At 39.3% G+C, this 18,510-nt stretch overlaps 3 protein-coding genes across 3 annotated transcripts in view; 1 reads left to right on the top strand and 2 right to left on the bottom strand.

Annotated features, from left to right (window-relative positions):
- The window catches only part of LOC145448874 (pituitary tumor-transforming gene 1 protein-interacting protein-like), a 52,667-nt gene that overhangs the window by 16,561 nt on the left and 17,596 nt on the right, over positions 1–18,510 (bottom strand). The window lies entirely within an intron of this gene.
- LOC145448872 (uncharacterized) lies at positions 756–3,799 on the top strand. Its single transcript, XM_080327320.1, has one exon. The coding sequence runs from the start codon at positions 894–896 to the stop codon at positions 2,364–2,366; it is 1,473 nt and encodes a 490-aa protein (XP_080183446.1). The 5' UTR covers positions 756–893; the 3' UTR covers positions 2,367–3,799.
- On the bottom strand, positions 3,059–18,311 carry LOC145448871 (oxysterol-binding protein-related protein 11-like). The gene is made up of 16 exons (XM_080327319.1): positions 18,032–18,311; positions 16,695–16,798; positions 14,697–14,777; positions 12,866–13,141; positions 11,461–11,579; positions 11,251–11,341; positions 10,263–10,400; positions 9,342–9,463; positions 8,760–8,900; positions 7,546–7,714; positions 6,843–7,021; positions 6,401–6,530; positions 5,991–6,177; positions 5,338–5,431; positions 4,977–5,077; positions 3,059–4,294 (listed from the first exon to the last, which is right to left on the bottom strand). The coding sequence occupies exons 1-16, from the start codon at positions 18,181–18,183 to the stop codon at positions 4,099–4,101; spliced, it is 2,280 nt and encodes a 759-aa protein (XP_080183445.1). The 5' UTR covers positions 18,184–18,311; the 3' UTR covers positions 3,059–4,098.

The raw sequence follows: 18,510 nt of genomic DNA, 5'->3' as shown, positions 1-18,510 counted from the left end.
TCAAAACGATAAATGTGTAATTGAGCGGTGTAAGACCCGCGAATTGGTTTTTAAATATCGTCAAGCTGGTTTGCAGCGTTCTACCTTACCGCAAGTGGCCTGAATCAGAATGTTTGCGCACTTTTGCAGAATTATAGGTGTCCGCTCTATTTTCGTAAAATTAAATATACTAACGCCAGGTCACATAAAATCCACAAATATGACAAACAAAATTGTGTTCTTGTGTAATATAAGTTCAAAGCGTCCGTGGTTACACGTCATCATAAATATATTCAGCATCAGTATCAGGTTATTAATATTTTCATCATTTCAAAACACCACAAAACTGCGATACAATGAAAAGATAGGAAGGTGGCGAAACGACTTGGAGTAGTCTTTGAGATCAGAGTCATCAGACACTCATCACCTTGGCCCTGGCGAAGTAGAGGTGAAGAGGCATGCACACTGAATGAAAAGTAAAGCAGATAATGTAAAAGGCAAGCGACAAAATGAGGTGGCATTTCAATCAAGCAAAACTATTGCGGTAACACGCAGTCGCGATAGATCCAGAACAAAAGACGAACAAATTCTACAATTACCAAAACCACCTATATGATAGCCTACTAAATGACCTATAAGGTGTTGTTAATCTCAGCCTTCAACACGTTCAATTTTGGTGACAATATCAATTAAATATATCGTGCGTTGGTATTGGTCCGTGAGATACTCCAGAAATGGCAGGTATCGTAGCCTGAGGCGATCACGTGAGCATCATGCTTCGGCATTATGGACTGTATCATATCTGGTATTTCATTGAGTTTGAGGATTTTGCTCCGATTGATATAACATTATGAAGAGATGCTGGGAAAATCGACCCGTCGGTTAGTACAAGACGAGCGACTAGCTATATCGTCATGCCACCTTTCTTCAAAAGAAACTCGCGACTAAAACTTGCCTTCGTGTTATTAGTTTGTGCAGTGATCGTATGCTCTTTATCGCATAGGGATTACCCGTTCTTGCCGCTAGATATTAAGGAGAAGATACCGCTCCGCTGGAATACAGCAAAATGGCGAGGAACGACGAATTCGTCATACAGATGTGGAGAGGAGTCTGAGACTGATTGGACCTCCATAAAATCCAACATAATCCCAGCTATTGAACTTGATCGAGACCGGTTCTTGTATCCAGTATTGACGAACGGTCCCAACAATCAGCTGATAGGTTTCCGAGACGCAGTATATTTAGCGATCAAACTCAATCGAACCATACTATTACCGTTCTTCAATAAGCACAGGACAGACGATAGCAGAATCAATACTACTAAATTAATTCCAGCATCTCAACGTATAGACATCGATTACATATCCCGTCTCGTACCCGTGATGGCTAACAAAAAAATATCGAACATATGCCAGAAAGGCTTTGATGATGTGTATCTCACAAGCGAAAGAGCGCTGCATATGGCAAGAAATGCGGCCAAACATGTAGGAATACGATTGAAGATCACAAGTAAGGAAGAACTTCCAAATGTATTTCCTAGGGACCGTAACTTTGATGCTCTTCGTAATATAAACGCGAAGGAAATATCTCTACGCCATCTTTACGCATCGCAAGGCAGATGTGCAATATACTCAGCCCCATACCGATCGGTAGGTGTGAAAGAAAACCCCGGTGCGTTACGACGGGTCCGGGAGAAATATTTTAATGGTGAAGGCTCCTTGAAAGATGAAAGTATAAATACCAGCAATCTTTCCGACCAAGAGCTGTATGCTTTGATAACAATGAGCACAGTAAAACCTAAATTTGTGCGTAAAATAGTTGACGGATTCATGGATGTGAGCAGGCTAGCTTCCACAAACTACATGTCAGTTCATTGGAGATATGATCCGGCAGATTGGCAAAAGAGGTGTGTCAAAAGCGGTAGAAGAGGCGCGGTATCGTCGATGTGCGATTCCGCTACCAACGCACGGCCAACCGACTTAGCTAGCGCCATAGGAAATTACTCCAAAACAGTGGAACGCCAAGGTAGCATCCGTCTCACGACTGTATATTTCGCCGCACCATTGACCATCCAACCCTTTATCGAAGAGGTTAAACGCCTGATTGAATCTCGACAGGAAATTGCGATCGTTACCCAGTCCGATCTCAAAGATTACTTGACGCAATTCGGCGACTGCGACGTAATCCAGAAGAATTTTGACGACATATTCTCCCAGTTGGAAATGGACATCTGTTCAAGAGCGCAAGTGTTTTTGAGATCGCCCAGTTCGTCCTGGTCAAAAGTAATTATATCAAAACGGGTAGCCAGTACTACCACTTACAGATTTGATGCGGATATACTTTCACTGGTGCAAGAACAGATCGAGCGAAGGCACTATGCAAAGTGAAGGACATCGGTTCTGAAACAGCAAATAATAACATAACGTCAGACCATTGAGCACGATTGATGTGCAGAGAATATTCAAGCCTCGTGGCGTCCCGACCACAGATCCTGTGAAGTAACCCTGCTCAGTGGTGTACGGATTTGGACAGGAATCCGGCAATTTTTCCTGAATCCGGATTCACATTTCTGGCCAATTGCCGGACCTGAAGAAGATTCTAAACTTCTAGTGTAGACGTGACTTCCCGCTTGCTTGCTTCCATGTTTTGCGTGGACGTGGACTGGCTTCTGCATTGCATCACGAAGAACTCAATAGCAAATTTTAATGCATTGCCGAGAAACAGTAAGAAAATATCGACACCCGGTGCAATAGATGCTCAGCAAAGCATTGGATTCGGATTTTAAAATTAAAGACAAAAGCATGATCCAGAAAATCATGATTTGGTGATACGATTGTTGATAAACGTGCTTTTCAATTCTCTACGACTTGATGACGAGTGTCAGCCGAAAATGCTCGGTTTTATTTCAATATGAATATACCATTCGATTGCGTATCGAAGTTCTCTACCTCCAAGAGCCCCTTCAAACATCCTACGTACAATCGTACATCCCTATTCAACCATCATATCGCTTTCCTTGCACGAAGTATCTTGCCTTGACCCATCAAAACGAAACAAGTGAGCCGTTCACAAAAAAGAGTCAAGAGTGTAAGATATATTTGCGTAAAAAGAAATCTCATAATCCACGCGTTCCTTTTATAATGCCTGGATTTGAAATACCGAGCACAGAAAGTGAAAGAGATGTCTTGATTTAGAGAATGCCGTCAAGAATGAAAAATTACGATTGTCAAATCTCCGAATTTCGTAAATCCTAGTTTCCAATGGCAACGATCAGGGCTGGGCGATTCGAGTACCCCAATCTGAGCAAACTATCAATTTAAATGATTGGAGTAGTGAATTACAATTTTTCGTGCACTGAAATTACACATTAAATCATCACTGAGAATTATAGTTCAATTACTTTTCCCTAAAGTGGAAGCCTAGTGATCTCAATTGGTAGTTTCGTAGCGTCTGAAACAGGTAGTGCAATGCCACGCATGTTACTAGAAGTGACATTTATTTATAGTTGTGATCAACTCACAGCATAGTCACGAAGTGTAATGAAACAATTCCAAATTATCTTTATGTGATGCAGAAGTGTCATTTTGTCTTTGTGGTTGCATAAAACGCGTAGAATAGTGCTTCCGACAACATTCATACCAGTATAGTTATAACAAGAGACACTCAAATACTCCATCAGGAATCAAATCGCCATATCACCAAATGAATCGAAAATGAATATATCACTGCCTGCTGAATTCTAACATGATTGCGGAATGGTAATTACATTTCACATACACCGAAACTTATTCAAAAAGTATGGCTGAGCACAATGGTTCGAGTACCGTACTCAAATCTGAATCGAGTCTTATTTCTAATGTGACGAGTCCAGTATCAAGATGATTTTTTACAGTATTGAGATTACAAGCTCATTGCCACTGAGAGTTAATTAAGCAATGATAATCATAGTTTCAATAGTATTTCCCACTGTGGAAGGCTATAAACTTCGATTGGTCGTATTGCAGCATACGAAACATGAATACAAAGCTCAAAAATAACTTTGCATACTAAAAAGCAGCGGTACTAATATCATATTAGCTAGCAGAGGGAGATATCGCATAATCGCACAAGGCCACACCATTACGGCTCGACCAATGCGTTTTTATAAATGTACGCATCTCCGTTCTTTCGAAACAGGACGGTCTGGACGGGCCGGTTCGAATCAACCCGGTGCTTTTCACGTTTACGTTGCCAATCTTCCAGCGCACTTTTCCTGTCCGTGGCGGCATTGATGTCCTGGTCCAGTAGGGCCGCGGTCACTCCTTTCCACAGATTTCTGAAATTTGTGTAACGACAATTTAGTGTAATTAAAGTGAAGGAAACATGCAGGGTTATAAGGTTGTAATGACTCAAGTCACGACTCGACTCACGATCTTCTGATGACTCGACTTGACTCGAGTCATTTTCTCAAAATAAGGAAATGACTCGACTCGAGTCAATCTGCGTATGGACTCGACTTGGACTCGAACCAAGTCATATGACTCGAGACTCGGACGACCAAGACCGACTTTTCATTGTAATTTCGAAGAATAGTAAAGTAACCACACTATTGGGATTTCGTCTATTGGTACTGGTGCTTGAATATGCGACCAGAAACTGCTAAAAGTGAGGAAAATTAGTATATTTTAAATGAGAACCACTCGATATCACCAAACAGAGTTATAAAAAATAGGTTTAACAAGACTTTAACAGGAAACTGAGCAGTCAACGCAATGACTCGGACTCGACCCTCTGCTTGCTGACTTGGACTTGACTCGTTGATGAATTGAAAATGACTCGACTTGCGACTCGGGACGTTGTGACTTGGTTACAAGGTTCCCTGAAAAAATGCAAATCGCTAATAAGACAAGGGATCAAATTTAAAAGCAAGATAATCTGTCTTGCATAGATTTCTTTCTAAGAACGGGTCAGTAACGGCATACCGTACCCCTACCTTTTCAGATATACGGCCATCCTACCTCGATTCAGTCTTTTCCTGCGTATTCAACGGCCGCACATATTTCTTGTACCCTTTGTACGACATCGTCTCGATGACTTCGCATTTTTCCGCTCCTTCAGGCTGCAAAAATGAAGTAAAAAAATCACTCACAGGAGTTTGTGTATAATGTGAAAACAGTACATAGAGTTTAAGCCGTCTGTGTGCCTCGTTTACTGGAATTTTTTACGTAGGCGACGTCATATTTGGTGATACGAATGATGATATATACAACATTCTTTCCAATTCTCTACTAGTTGCTGACAATTACCACTGAAGAGTGTCAGCCGAAAATATTCAAGTTTATTTCAATATCAATATATTACATTTAATTGAATACTTACAGTGGTTGATGTGATTGTGATATCTTTATTCCATTCACCTTCTGCTCGACAGAAAACAGATCCCGTCGCCAGATCCTTAACATCAGCTGTTACTCTTAAAGAAAAATCAAGCATTAGGCTCCGAGTCAAGTATTCAAGAATCACAAAATGAATTAGAATTAGAGCATTGAAACATTTTACAAATTAGATTAGAATTAGAATTGGAGCATTAAAACATTTCACAAATTAGATTATAATTAGAATTGGACCATTGCAACATTTCACAAATTGGATTAGAATTAGAGCATTGAAACATTTTACAAATTAGATTAGAATTAGAATTGGATCATAGAAACATATCACAAATAAGATTAGAATTAGAATTGGACCATTGCAACATTTCACAAATTGGATTAGAATTAGAGCATTGAAACATTTTACAAATTAGATTAGAATTAGAATTGGATCATAGAAACATTTCACAAATTAGATTAGAATTGGACCATTACAACATTTCATAAAATGGATTAGAATTAGAGCATTGAAACATTTCACAAATTAGATTAGAATTAGAATTGGAGCATAGAAACATTTCTAAATTAGATTAGAATTAGAATTGGATCATTGGATCAAATTGATCATTGGAGCATTTCAAACTACAGTGTAAATCTCACCTGTGTGGATTCCCGCCGTACATAGGCTTAGTGTGGAACACCACGTTCGCCGCCAAGTTGGTCTGGTCGCAAGAAATCGTACAACGGCCGCCCAGCTCCATCCACGGCGTCGTCAAAATCGAACGTGCGAATGCAGACGGGAATGTGACCACGTAACGTTCTTTATGACCAGTCAGAGTGATCACACCTGTGATAAAAGGTTAGCTGGTATCAAATCTATAGATTTATGATATCTGTTGTAGAGACTCACAGAAGCAGAGTTGGACAATTGGAAAAGCTTTTCAGCTATTCCAAATCATCTTAGATTAGTATCTTAGCTTGGGTTAGTCTCGAGTCATACGCGACGAGTCAAATCAATAATTTGCCGTTAAGACAACTAGAACCAATCTCTCGGCCAAACTCGAACCTACCTTCTCCGATGTTGACGACTCCTATACTCATGTTCATAAACTTGGATTTGGTCCAAATATGAGAGTTCATGCAAATCTCGCGTTCCGGACATTCGGCGTAGAACGCAGACACAGGAGGATGATGGGACACCTTAATCGTAAAGAAAATATCGGTATTGCAGGCAAAACGACAAGATAATTTCAAGCTAGTTGTAAAATCTCTTTCAGTACTTCATTCATTGAAGCATAATTTATTAAACTCAAAACACTTTCTCCGTGTCCCTTAATAACAAACATATAAACAGAGAATCACATGATGACCAATTTGGCAAAGTACGACGTAGTAATGTAATAACTATTTAGGGTTGGGCACAACAATTCAAGTAGTCATCGATAGTTCGTAATCATCTGACGCCGACCAACAAGCTCACAGCAATCCATAGATTGATTAATAAAAGCTAACCTGTTCGGAAGCGTATCTTATCCTGAAATGCGTTTTGCTGTCCGGCGCCGATGGCGGCATGTCGTCTGCCTCCATTTTTTGTTCGAACCTACTCCCCAATTCGACGGACTTGGGAACGTAGTAGCTGCATTGGAATGTCTCCCCCACTATGGGATTGTAAGGCTTCTTGGCGATGTGGCCTGAAAACCCAGAGGCGGTCAGTAAAGGAGTACTTACTCTTAAGGAGTATGGTACTGAACTAGGTTCGGTTTCCTTGTGCTCCGTACTCAAGTTTTAGACAGAACTACTTGCTTTATACAATTTGGTTTTTCATAGATAGTCGATTTGGTTTTATTTTTTAGATAGTCGATTTGCGATAAGTTTGCATCACTTTTAAAGTGAAATTGTAATGAGAACTCTGTGAAAAAATCCGCTTTATCACAACGACTGAATATTAGGATTGTTCAAAATAACTTTTTCCATTCCGGGGATTCACCGATTAAATTGTTAGGTTACCTAAAAAAAACGCTACACACCAAAATTGACTCTCTTCAAACTGGTAGATGTGAACGTACAGGAGATTAAAAACTTTGAATTTATTATAAATAAAAAAGAAAATTAAATGCATGCAACACAAAAGTAATATTGGAAAGTTCAATTAATGTTGCCTTTTTGATATTTATATGTGGTATATATTTATATGTGGTGCAGACATACAGCCAACCTTTACGGCCGCAATGAAACGACGTCAAGTAATATTTCAGAACGCGAATCATCCGCTCGCGTGGCGTGCTGCCTCCCGGAATGGCTATAAATAGTTCGGCGTGGCCCAGAAAGTCAGAGTACATCTCCAGCAGACTTCGTTTCTCCAGAATGAACGTGGGCAACGTCACCTGAAATGAGACAAAATGACAAACGAGACCCTAAGCCCGGAAACTTTCAGACTTGGCAATTCAGAGGAGCATACAAACCTGGGTTGCGAACAGACTTTTACAAACTGTTGGATTTTCAAAATCCGCAACTAGAACTATTCACTTTTCCGTATTTGCAACTAGAACTGCTCGCTTTTCAAAACCATCAACTAGAACTAGAACTACTTAGTTTTAAAAATCAATAAGTAGAATTACTCACTTTTCCAAATTAGCAAGTAGAACTAGAGCTAGTAACTTTTCAAAACCATCAACTAGAACTAGAACTACTTAGTTTTAAAAATCAATAAGTAGAACTATTCACTTTTCCGTATTTGCAACTAGAACTGCTCGCTTTTCAAAACCATCAACTAGAACTAGAACTACTTAGTTTTAAAAATCAATAAGTAGAACTATTCACTTTTCCGTATTTGCAACTAGAACTGCTCGCTTTTCAAAACCATCAACTAGAACTAGAACTACTTAGTTTTAAAAATCAATAAGTAGAATTACTCACTTTTCCAAATTAGCAAGTAGAACTAGAGCTAGTAACTTTTCAAAACCATCAACTAGAACTAGAACTACTTAGTTTTAAAAATCAATAAGTAGAACTATTCACTTTTTCCGTATTTGCAACTAGAACTGCCCGCTTTTCAAAATCAGCAATTAGAACTAGGACTGATCACTTTTAAAAATCCCCAAGTAGAACTAGAACTACTCAATATTTGCAATTAGAACTAGAGCTAGTCATTTTTTTAAATCCATAACTAGAACTCCTCCCTTTTCAAAATTCCGCAGCTAGAACTAGAACTACTCAATTTTAAAAATTCTTACAAATACTTGATTTTTTCGAAATTTGAAAAATCAACAAAACTGACCACACCGCGACGTTATTCTGATACCGCGACACAGCCGTTCTCATGGCAATTTCACATATGCAAGTGCAAACTAGTCCCCAAACTACTTTTACAGCTTCTGGCGGTTATCAAAAAACACCACAAAATCGCTCTGTAAACCCCCGTTCACTCACCCTGGTGAGATCCATGCCTAGCTTGAGCTGGGACAACAGATGCATGATCATGCTCTTGTGTTTCTCCACCGTGCCCAGGTCCGCCTCGTCTGCGCCCCTCTCGTCGCAGACTTCCTCTGACGCTTCCACGATCGGTTCTCTCTAAGAAAATATTGCAAACAAAGTCTGCTCTCCAAGAAGTCTTTCGAGTGCTGAAATTATGTGCTCCACGCCGCTAATAGTCACGTTAGTGAAAATGATAGGCATCTGTGTATCCGAGTTGAAAAACTGGAAAATTATCAGAAGTTCCAAACAAGAACAAGATACATTTTTGCCAAAACTAGATAAGAGTTACTAAATTGGCAAAAACCTAGAAATTGAATTGCATAAAACAAAAATCAAGTTCACTTAATATTGAATAATTGAAAAAACATCAAATCATGATGTAGTAGAGCTTGCATTATATTCTTTGAGGCGCCATAATAGGTAGATATTTGAACACTCCACGTCTTTCCCACTGTTTTGCCGCCATAATAAGTGACATTCGAGCACTCAAAGCCCAGACCCACCGACCAAACGATCACATATGCAAACGTGACTCACTAGCGTATAATCGTCCTCGTTGGATTCTGCGGAATGGTTGCTGATATTGGTGGCGTCGTCTGCGATTTGGCGCTGGTCGTGCGTTGCGACGTCGCGAGAAGGCACCCACGCTATCTGAGCGCCTGACAAAGGATGAAAAAAAAGTTCAAAAATTACTAACAAGAACATGAAATGATCACATTGGCGTGACGTCGCGTTCGAAAATCACAGAAAAACTAAAATTTTCAATTTGATATCATGTTTACATGTATATTCAGGGTTGTAACCAAGTCACAAGGCTCCCGGTCACAAGTCAATCTCACTTTTATAGTTTTGACTCGAGTCAAGTCGAGTCATTTTCAATTCACAACCGAGTCAAGTCCGAGTCATGGTATTATGACTCGAGTTCGAGTCCAAGTCACTGTGTTGACTGCTCAGTTTCCAGTTAAAGTCTTGTTAAATCCACTTTTTATAACTCAGTTTGGTGACATCGAATGGTTCTATTTATAATATACTAATTTTCCTCACTTTTAGCAGTTTCTGGTCACATTTTCAAGTACCAGTACCAATAGACAAAATCCCAATTGTGTGGTTACTTTACTATTACTCGAAATTTCGATGAAATGTAGGTCTTGGCCGTCTGAGTCTCGAGTCATATGGCTTGGTTCGAGTCATGCGCAATGACTCGAGTCCAAGTCGAGTCAATGTACAGTTTGACTCGAGTCGAGTCGAGTCACCAGAAAAACGTGACTCGAGTCATTACAAACCTGTGTATAATAATTGAATAACATATTGATATTGAAATAATCTCTAATATTTTCGGCTGACACTGGTCAGAGATTATCGTCAGCAACTGGTAGAGAATTGGAAAGACATACCACATTGAGCAGGCCGCACGTTGCACGCACCTGAGGATCTCGCGAGATTCAAAATATTTGTTACCTGGAGGCAGCGCTGCGTACTGTCTCTGTTGAAATTGTTGCAGTATGGCGTAGCACTCATTCAAACATCTCAACGTAGCTGCGGAATTCGACTTCAACAACAAGACCTCCTCGTCGATTGCAGATACCGGCTGGTAACCTTGAGGAAACGATTACACGTTTGGCTGCTTGTATCACAGAAAACCTGGTCATCGCTATGGCTTGGATCGGCAAATATGCCTATTCTTGGTAACGAGGAGAGGTGCTAGCGAAACACCTGTGCTTTTAGAGAGTACTCAAGTAGGTTTTGCTTGCTTGCGCTAATTACTTAGGTGCTTTTGATTTTACACGGTTTCCCCCTTTGTATTTAAGTTTTTTTGGTTAAACCCCCTACTTTTCACAATGAAATTTTGTAAAGTTGTTTAGGAAAACGTTTGCGTCACTTTCACGAGTGAAATTGTTATGAACACACGGATTTAAATAACAAATGTAAACATAGAATGGTTACGACTGATTTTTTCGCTTCGTTCCGCATCGCTGAGGCTGGAATCTGGACAGCCTCGCGGTAGCGACTGTAGGATTTCTGGCAATCGTACAACTGGCGTCCGGAGCGAATAATTTAGCAAAACTGGTCTTGATCGAAAGCTAGTGTCTCACCGATTCCGAAAATACAAATCAAGATGCGATCAAGGCACCAGAACGTCACCGAAAAGCACCCTCAACGTCTCTTCAGAACAATCAGATCGTGGGACACAATGAACATGGCAATGAGCTATTACTCCGAATTCTGATTGTTCGGACAACGTCTGTGTTTCGGACTCTGAGGGCGAATTCGGGCGGTTCCAATGCCCGGGTCATATTGTAATATATATTTCCCGAGCTCTGCGCTGTGGACGCCAGCTATAGGATTGCCGCAAATCCTATATTAGCTGCCGCCGTACATTTTGACCTTTCACGAGCCCCTAATGGACCCCAGTTTGAGTCTCAGACCGCATCTAATAGCGAGGTACCTGTGCCTTTCGCTTCCGCAGGACTCGAATACGGCAATGCTTCCAACATATTAACCAACCCGGCGTGGTAGTTGTCAGCAGACACCAGGACCTTAAGATAACGGAAGAACTACTGAGCACACTGCTCAACGACAACAGTTACTCAAAAAACAATTTCTAAAAATGACACAACAACATTACGGTGTTTTGAGAGTGAAACGTAGATCTCACCTCTCTCACTTCCTTCAATTCCTTACAGTCGCTCTTGTTACTTCTCTTCACACCGCCCTGCGTCAACGGGGTGAATTTGTGCAACGAACCACGGCTGTGTGCTCTTACTCTGGCATGTCCTGAGGAAAATAACAATATATCGGGCGGTTAGTAGAGCTGGGCACGACGATTAGAGTACTGGAGTAAAGAAAATATACGCCATATACTCAACTATTTTCATCAAAGGTCCAGTTACAAGTTAAAAATTTGCCCAAGTCTGAAATATTTACGGTCATACAGATGTACTACCGTGTAACTGCATACAAAATCCGGTAAAACGGCATTAGCAAGTGTTCAAGTCGCAGCTAGCGGGAGAATTCGCATTTTTGGCACTTTCTTTTTGAAGACTTAGTTGAAGAGCTATTGGGAGATACAGAACTTCAATATAAAATTGAATGAGATATTGATATTAAAATAAACCCCAATATTTACAGCTGACACTCGCCGGGGGTAATCGTGGGCAACTTGTAGAGAATTGTGAAGAACATTGCATATATAAAAATCGTTGCACTTTGTTTCTGCAAACAACGACAATGGATTTGTTTTTTTTTAAACTCAAGAAAATACTGAGACAGACAATGCCCTGAATCAACGCCGAAGAAAAAGCCACAGATTCAAAATGTGTAAGTCATTATTACATCTGTAATAGATACTACATCACAAATGGTCAAAACACTGCAGTTCAAAGCGTGCCATACTACTTCGAGAGCAGTTTAACACAATTCGTCATTAGAGCAATTTTCGAAAATGTAACGTGCTACCATGACACAGGGGCTATTTCACCCGATTGACGTCTGACCGTCTGACTTGAAGAACTAGATAATTCTAGTATCTAATTAAACTAATTAAGAACAAATTGCCAGCTATCTAATCCAAATCTGATTTGCAACATGTTTCTATGATCTCCGTTGAATTGTAATTCTAAATTTGATGGTATAATTATATTGAAATGAGCCCGAATATTTTCAGCTGACACTCGTCAGGGGTAATCATCACCAACTAGTAAAGAATAGGAAAGAACATCGTAAATCAACAATCGTATCACAAAATATGACGTCACCAGCATGAAATTTCGAATTAGAGAGCGTTCGATGTACTATTTTAGGTGGTACACGGCCGTGGCTAGTGTATTTTGATAAAAGTCAACTCCAAGGCACACAAATGGAAGTGCGAACGGCCCCTCCCAGCGACGCGAAATCTGTCGTCTCGATAATTCTAAATTTGGAAAGAAACTGTACAGATAATCCTACTTGGCTACTTCTAATTTAATTTGGAGAAAACTGTGCCGCTAGCATTCTTATTCTAATCTAAATGCTACAACTGTCCAATCACCCATGCAACAATGTCACAGTAAACAATCCTCTACCTTCTTTCTTGCTTTCTTCCGTGTCTCGGTCCGCGTTATAATGCGACACCGTGGCGCGTTGTTTCGTTATCGAGTGGACCGTCTTCTGTCCGACCTGGTCGGCCGCGTCTTTCAGCTTGTTTCCGAAACTCGTCATCGAGTTCGACAGGGACCGGGGCTTTCGGGCCGATTGAGACGACGAAATAGGAGGGTGCTGACGCGCGATCTGATTTGTGAAATGCTGCGCCACTTGACGCAAGTGCGACACCCATTTTTGTCTCTCCTTTGCGTCCGTTGCTGACGTGGAAAATGTTACAATTGATTAAAATTTCTAAATAGCTCGCAACTGAAAAACGGGATTTTCCCGGTAATCAGCACTAGGTTTGTAACCAAGTCACAAGGCTCTGAGTCACAAGTCAATCTCACTTTTATAGTTTTGACTCAGGTCAAGTCGAGTCATTTTCGATTCACAACGAGTCAAGCCCGTGTCCAAGTCACGCAGTGGAATTCTGAATCTGTACTTATACTAGACAATATCAGTTCAATTCACACACATAGCAAAGTATATTAAAGAGACCTTTTCATACAGGCAGCGGCCTATGATACTACACATGGAGGAGTCAGTTTTAACATTAATATACCAGAGTATTTTAAGATCAACTCCAAGATACACCAGAAACCAGAACACTTTCAAACTGAGTTATCATCACTTCTACTGGGAGACTTGAGGTTGACTATGAAAGTTCCAGAATACTCCAAAGATGAGTACATCAGCTTGAACAATATGTATAATATATAAAACAGTTTAACAATGTCTTGAGTGATATGAAAATCATCATTTTCAACAAAGCATACATGAATATATAAATTATATAGCTGATTTACTGCAACTGATTCACTTTTTTAATCTTGGCCTATCGTTTGTTGTAGAGTTGAACAGGAAGATACCCTTTTCACCAACTTCATATCATAAATCATCATATCATGTAATATGATGAAAGTTTAATCATTCTCTCTACTGATCAAAATTATGCCAGGTTGGTATAAAAATCAACTCATTGGTCCACCAAACAAGATTTTGCTGTCAAAGCAGCAATGTAACAAATTGTAACATGCAAATTGGCATTGCAAACTAGGTAAAATCAACCAACATTTTAATGGCGGTCTAAAAATCAATAATTGGCTTGTAACTTTTTTTCTGTACATTTTCAAGACAAAGTTCTATTGAAGTGAGATAGAAACATGCTGCTTCCGCAGATTTTAAGCCCAATATCAGCTTACTAGCATAAGCGGTTATCCAGATATGGCAAAATTAGCTATTTTTGGCTCGTTCGGTGAAATTGCACGGCCACTAGAGGGCGCAAGATCCTGAAATTATGATGGAAGTAATTCATTTGAGATTTGGGACCAAATATCAAAGGCACTTTTTGAATTTCAAATTTTTCTTTTTTTCACTCCACTGGAGTGTCAAGATAATGTCCGAGATAATGTCATCTGAAACCCACTATTTACAATTCAGGTCGGTGATATCGTTAGTTTCGCATTCATAATATACTGCTTTTCCTCACTTTTAAGCGTTTCTGGTAGCATTTTGAAGTAACAATACCGATAGTCGACATAATAATAGTGCGATAACTTTACTATGCTTCGAAATTACAATGAAATGGCTGTCTTGGTAGACCCAGTCCCGAGTCATGCGCAATGACTTGGCCCGAGTCATGCGCAATGACTCGATGACAAATCGAGTCATTTTTCATTTTCAAGGAAATGACTCGAGTCAAGTCGAGTCACCAAAAAATCGCGACTCGAGTCGAGTCATTACGACCCTGATCAGCGCAGCAGTGTGACTCACCTCGTAGCTTATAGACTTCACTGTTTGCCGCGTTAACCGAAAATGTGAAAGAATCTTCTGTGCTTGGAGAAATAACTGCTCCTGTAACGGGAAAAATACTCTTGTCATCAATGCAGCAGTCTCACTATGTCACTGCAAATCAGGATTGTAACCAAGTCACAAGTTAATCTAACTTTTATAATTTTGACTCGAGAGTCAAGTCGAGTCATTTTCAATTCAACGGTGAGTCAAGTCAGAGCTTCACGTCACAGAGGAAATGGACGAGTCTGACTCATCATGTTCACTGTTTCAAGTTTCAAGCTCAAATCACATTCAACCCAGTTTTTTATCTCAGCTTAGGTGATATCGAATGCCTCGCATTCATAATATAGTGATCTTCTTCGCTCTTCCGCACGGTTTCCGACCCTATTTTTCAAGTAATACCAGTAAATCAGTGGTTCTCAACCTTTTTGTCTTGGCAGACACCCTTTGGACAGTCACGAACCCCGAAAATCCATTTTGACAAAGATAGGTGGTGGCGAATGTAATAATAACGTGTAACGTTTCCGACAACATATTTGGGTATCATCGCAACATATTTGGCACCAAAATTGCAAAACAGATTTTTAATGAACATATAACGTCCAGCATAGTGCATACCGGTAGTCATTTTCTATCTATAGCAGCTCATCTTGAAGTTATTCTGGAATAGCAGTTATGTATATATCACAGGAGACAATGGATTCTTTCCAAAACCACTACAAAACATCTCTAAACAGCAATCTTTGTATCAGCAGACTATCGGCACTTTGGCAATTAAAATGAGTTTGCACAGTAGAATATTTCATCTCAGACGATCATTCTGTTTATTTGAATGCCGAAGTTTCAACAGTTATAAAGCGAAACTGCCTAATTTCTCTACTTAAAATAAAACTACAAATTACGTTATCAACCATTTTGCAAATTTGAAGGTTTCGCGGACCCCTGTTGAGAACCACTGCAGTAGACAAAACATCAATAATGTAGAAACTATTTTTCAAAATCACAATGAAATGTCCAACTTGGCTGTCCGAGTCTCGAGTCAAATGACTTGGCCGAGAGATGCGAAATGACTCGAGTACAGGTCGAGTCAATACACAAATCGTCTCAAGTCAATTCGAGTCAAATTCCATATTTTAGAAAATGACTCGAGTAAAGTCAGGTCACTAAAAAAACCGCAAATCGAGTCATTATAACTCTCTACAAAAACCGATACTTGGCACTTCAACCGCTATCGATCTGATTTCGCAAACGGAGAATGACTTCCAATCAAGACGATGCTACTGTCCACCTTAATACACAGAACAAGAAAAGTGTTCTCTCGTTTGAGAAGTCTATAGGGAAATTTCATGTTAACGTCATGACACATTTCTTTAATCAGAGTAAGGAAGCAATTAAGAAATAACACAATGATGGGTTCGCTTTAATGAAAATCAATATTTGATTCCAACAGGATACAGCATATTTCCGTCAATATTGACTTAATGAATGTCAGTCGGGATTGAGTCAAATTTATACCCTGTAACTCGTAAACCTGTAGTGTAGTCATTCGTTCAGATCCCAATAATATCATCAACAATTTCAGGCTCATGCTGGCCTGTAGGCCTACATTAGAATCATATTTATTTTAGCTTTTTAGCTGCCAAGAGCTAGAAAGTACAGCACAATTATTTTAGGCTCAACAGCTCCAAATCAAAAGGTCTTGAAAATGGTTTGTTTCAAAAGGCACCAACATGGGGAAATTCAAAATTTCATGCCGGTGACGTCATATTTTGTGATACGATTGAAGATATACAATGTTTTCTTCAATTCTCTACTAGTTGCTGACGATTACCCCTGGCGAGTGTCAGCCGAGAATATTCCGGTTCATTTCAATATGAATATACTATTCAATCGTATATTGAAGTTCTGTACCTCTAAGAAGCTCATCAAATACAAGAGGGAAGAAAAATTATATAATCAATCATAACGACATTATACCTGCAAGTTGTAAGGTTCCTCTCGGCTTATGTGTTGCACCGAAGGCCTCTGATTGGCTGACATGATATTCGAGAACGCCTTGCTGTGGATTTAATATGAAATACCTGAAACGGCAACGCTCATTTTTAGTTTTCTGCAACAGCATATTCGTTGATTCATCACTATTTTCCCCTGCGACACTATTAATACTACATTTGAAGTAACATAAAATGAATAATTAATTAATTGATAGTATAAGATGCAAGCACCAAAAACCAATCAAAGAAATACATGTTGTGAATTGTGTGACCTGAGGTTTTTAGTCGTGAACAATTTGAGGAGTCACAGAGTAAATTTACACATTTCTACAAGTATCAAAAGTGCCATAGCTGCAAATGTATCGCAACCAGAAATAAATTTATAATCTCATAATTTTATACTTGCTTTGCAGATGTAAGCCACAATTCAATAGATGTCATAACATCCCACAACGATGATGGGTTTCAAATAAAAAATTGCCAATAACTCCAATAGCTCATTTCTGCGATTGATTTTCCATTATGACATGAATTATCATCAGTAATCTGTCATAGGTCTTACAAACTTGCATAATTTATCAAGCAGCCAGCTTCAAATACAAGTAAAATTAGCATGGCAATGATGTTGGCGTTGCATATTTTAAGCTTGGAGTTTTAGTATGTGGGAGTTGAACCTGACAATCAGATTTTAAATTCTATGGATGAATTGTCGATGATCATATCAAAATGAAGTGGAAAATACCAAAAGTATATTCGTACAAGAAAAATATGGGTAACATTACAACCAAATACCCTACCGTAGTATGTATTCAATAGGTTTAGCATTTCATGAACATGATTGATATCTTATTGAAAACAATTTGTCCTATATATTGCAGTGATGGAATCAAAGTTGCTTATTTCGATTTTTCAAATTTTGACATCAATTTTTAAAACTCATAAAAAAACAAGTTTTTGTAAAATTTTCATTTTTTGCCATATTTTAGCTGTGGTTATGTTTATCACATCAAAGTTAATCATGGCCAAGATATGGAAGGAATAAGAAAATGAAAATTTCTCAAAATGTGTTTAAAGTGGACATAAGCTATACTTTAACCACAGCGAAGATATGACCATATATTCAAATTTCAAAAAAGTTTCATTGGTCAGTTGTTGAGATGATTCAATTCTCCAAGTTCAAGTAATTTAATAAAAAAAATATAAATAAAACATACCGTGAGCACAAGGACACCGATTCTATACAGGAATACCGAATATATGTCACTAAATCCTCTGTGGAAAGCCCAACATTTATCGATACATCAGTTTTACAGTCGTCACCTGTTCTGCCATCCTTTCATGACGTTGGTGTACTTGCTCAGGGTGCCATCCATTGGAGTTATATCCATATCCGAACTTCTCGCGGATCCTGAGCTACCTTGCGCCGCCATGCTTTTCTTCGGTCGTACGGGAGTTGCGACAGCAGGTAGCATTTATGCTCACCGGGTGACGACAACAAAGTTTTAGTAGAGGAGGTAACAAATTATATCTACGATTTTCAATTTTTATTCCTCCAACTCGAAGCAGCAGCAGCATTCAGCAACGGAAGGAAATTCTGCAATGCGGTGACCGTACGGACGTCTTTTCGATATAAGCTAACGATGTCATCGGTGTCATCGATATCAGCGCATACTCTTTGCAGGTGTCAACCGTGTATATTGGCGATGTGGTGATATATTGTAGCGATGTCACTATATATCACGGTCGGACTATAGATAACTAAACCTACGTTATCTATTGACGGTTAAACTAAGCTGCGG

The sequence above is a fragment of the Botryllus schlosseri genome, chromosome 10, assembly GCF_051294905.1.
Source record: "Botryllus schlosseri isolate E-star chromosome 10, Bs_hap1, whole genome shotgun sequence".
In the NCBI taxonomy this organism is placed as follows: domain Eukaryota; kingdom Metazoa; phylum Chordata; class Ascidiacea; order Stolidobranchia; family Styelidae; genus Botryllus; species Botryllus schlosseri.
Note: the sequence above shows the minus strand (reverse complement) of the source record. Positions and strands in the feature narration are given on the sequence as shown.

Bases quoted from the DNA above. Each gene is read 5' to 3' on its own strand.
- LOC145448871 (XM_080327319.1), bottom strand. From the start codon at position 18,183: ATGCTACCTGCTGTCGCAACTCCCGTACGACCGAAGAAAAGCATGGCG. The intron at 14,778-16,694 runs GTATAATGTCGT...TTCCCGTTACAG, and splicing joins AGGAACCTTACAACTTGCAG to GAGCAGTTATTTCTCCAAGC. The intron at 7,022-7,545 runs GTTGGCTGTATG...CTGGGTTTTCAG, and splicing joins GTTTCATTGCGGCCGTAAAG to GCCACATCGCCAAGAAGCCT.
- LOC145448872 (XM_080327320.1), top strand. From the start codon at position 894: ATGCCACCTTTCTTCAAAAGAAACTCGCGACTAAAACTTGCCTTCGTG.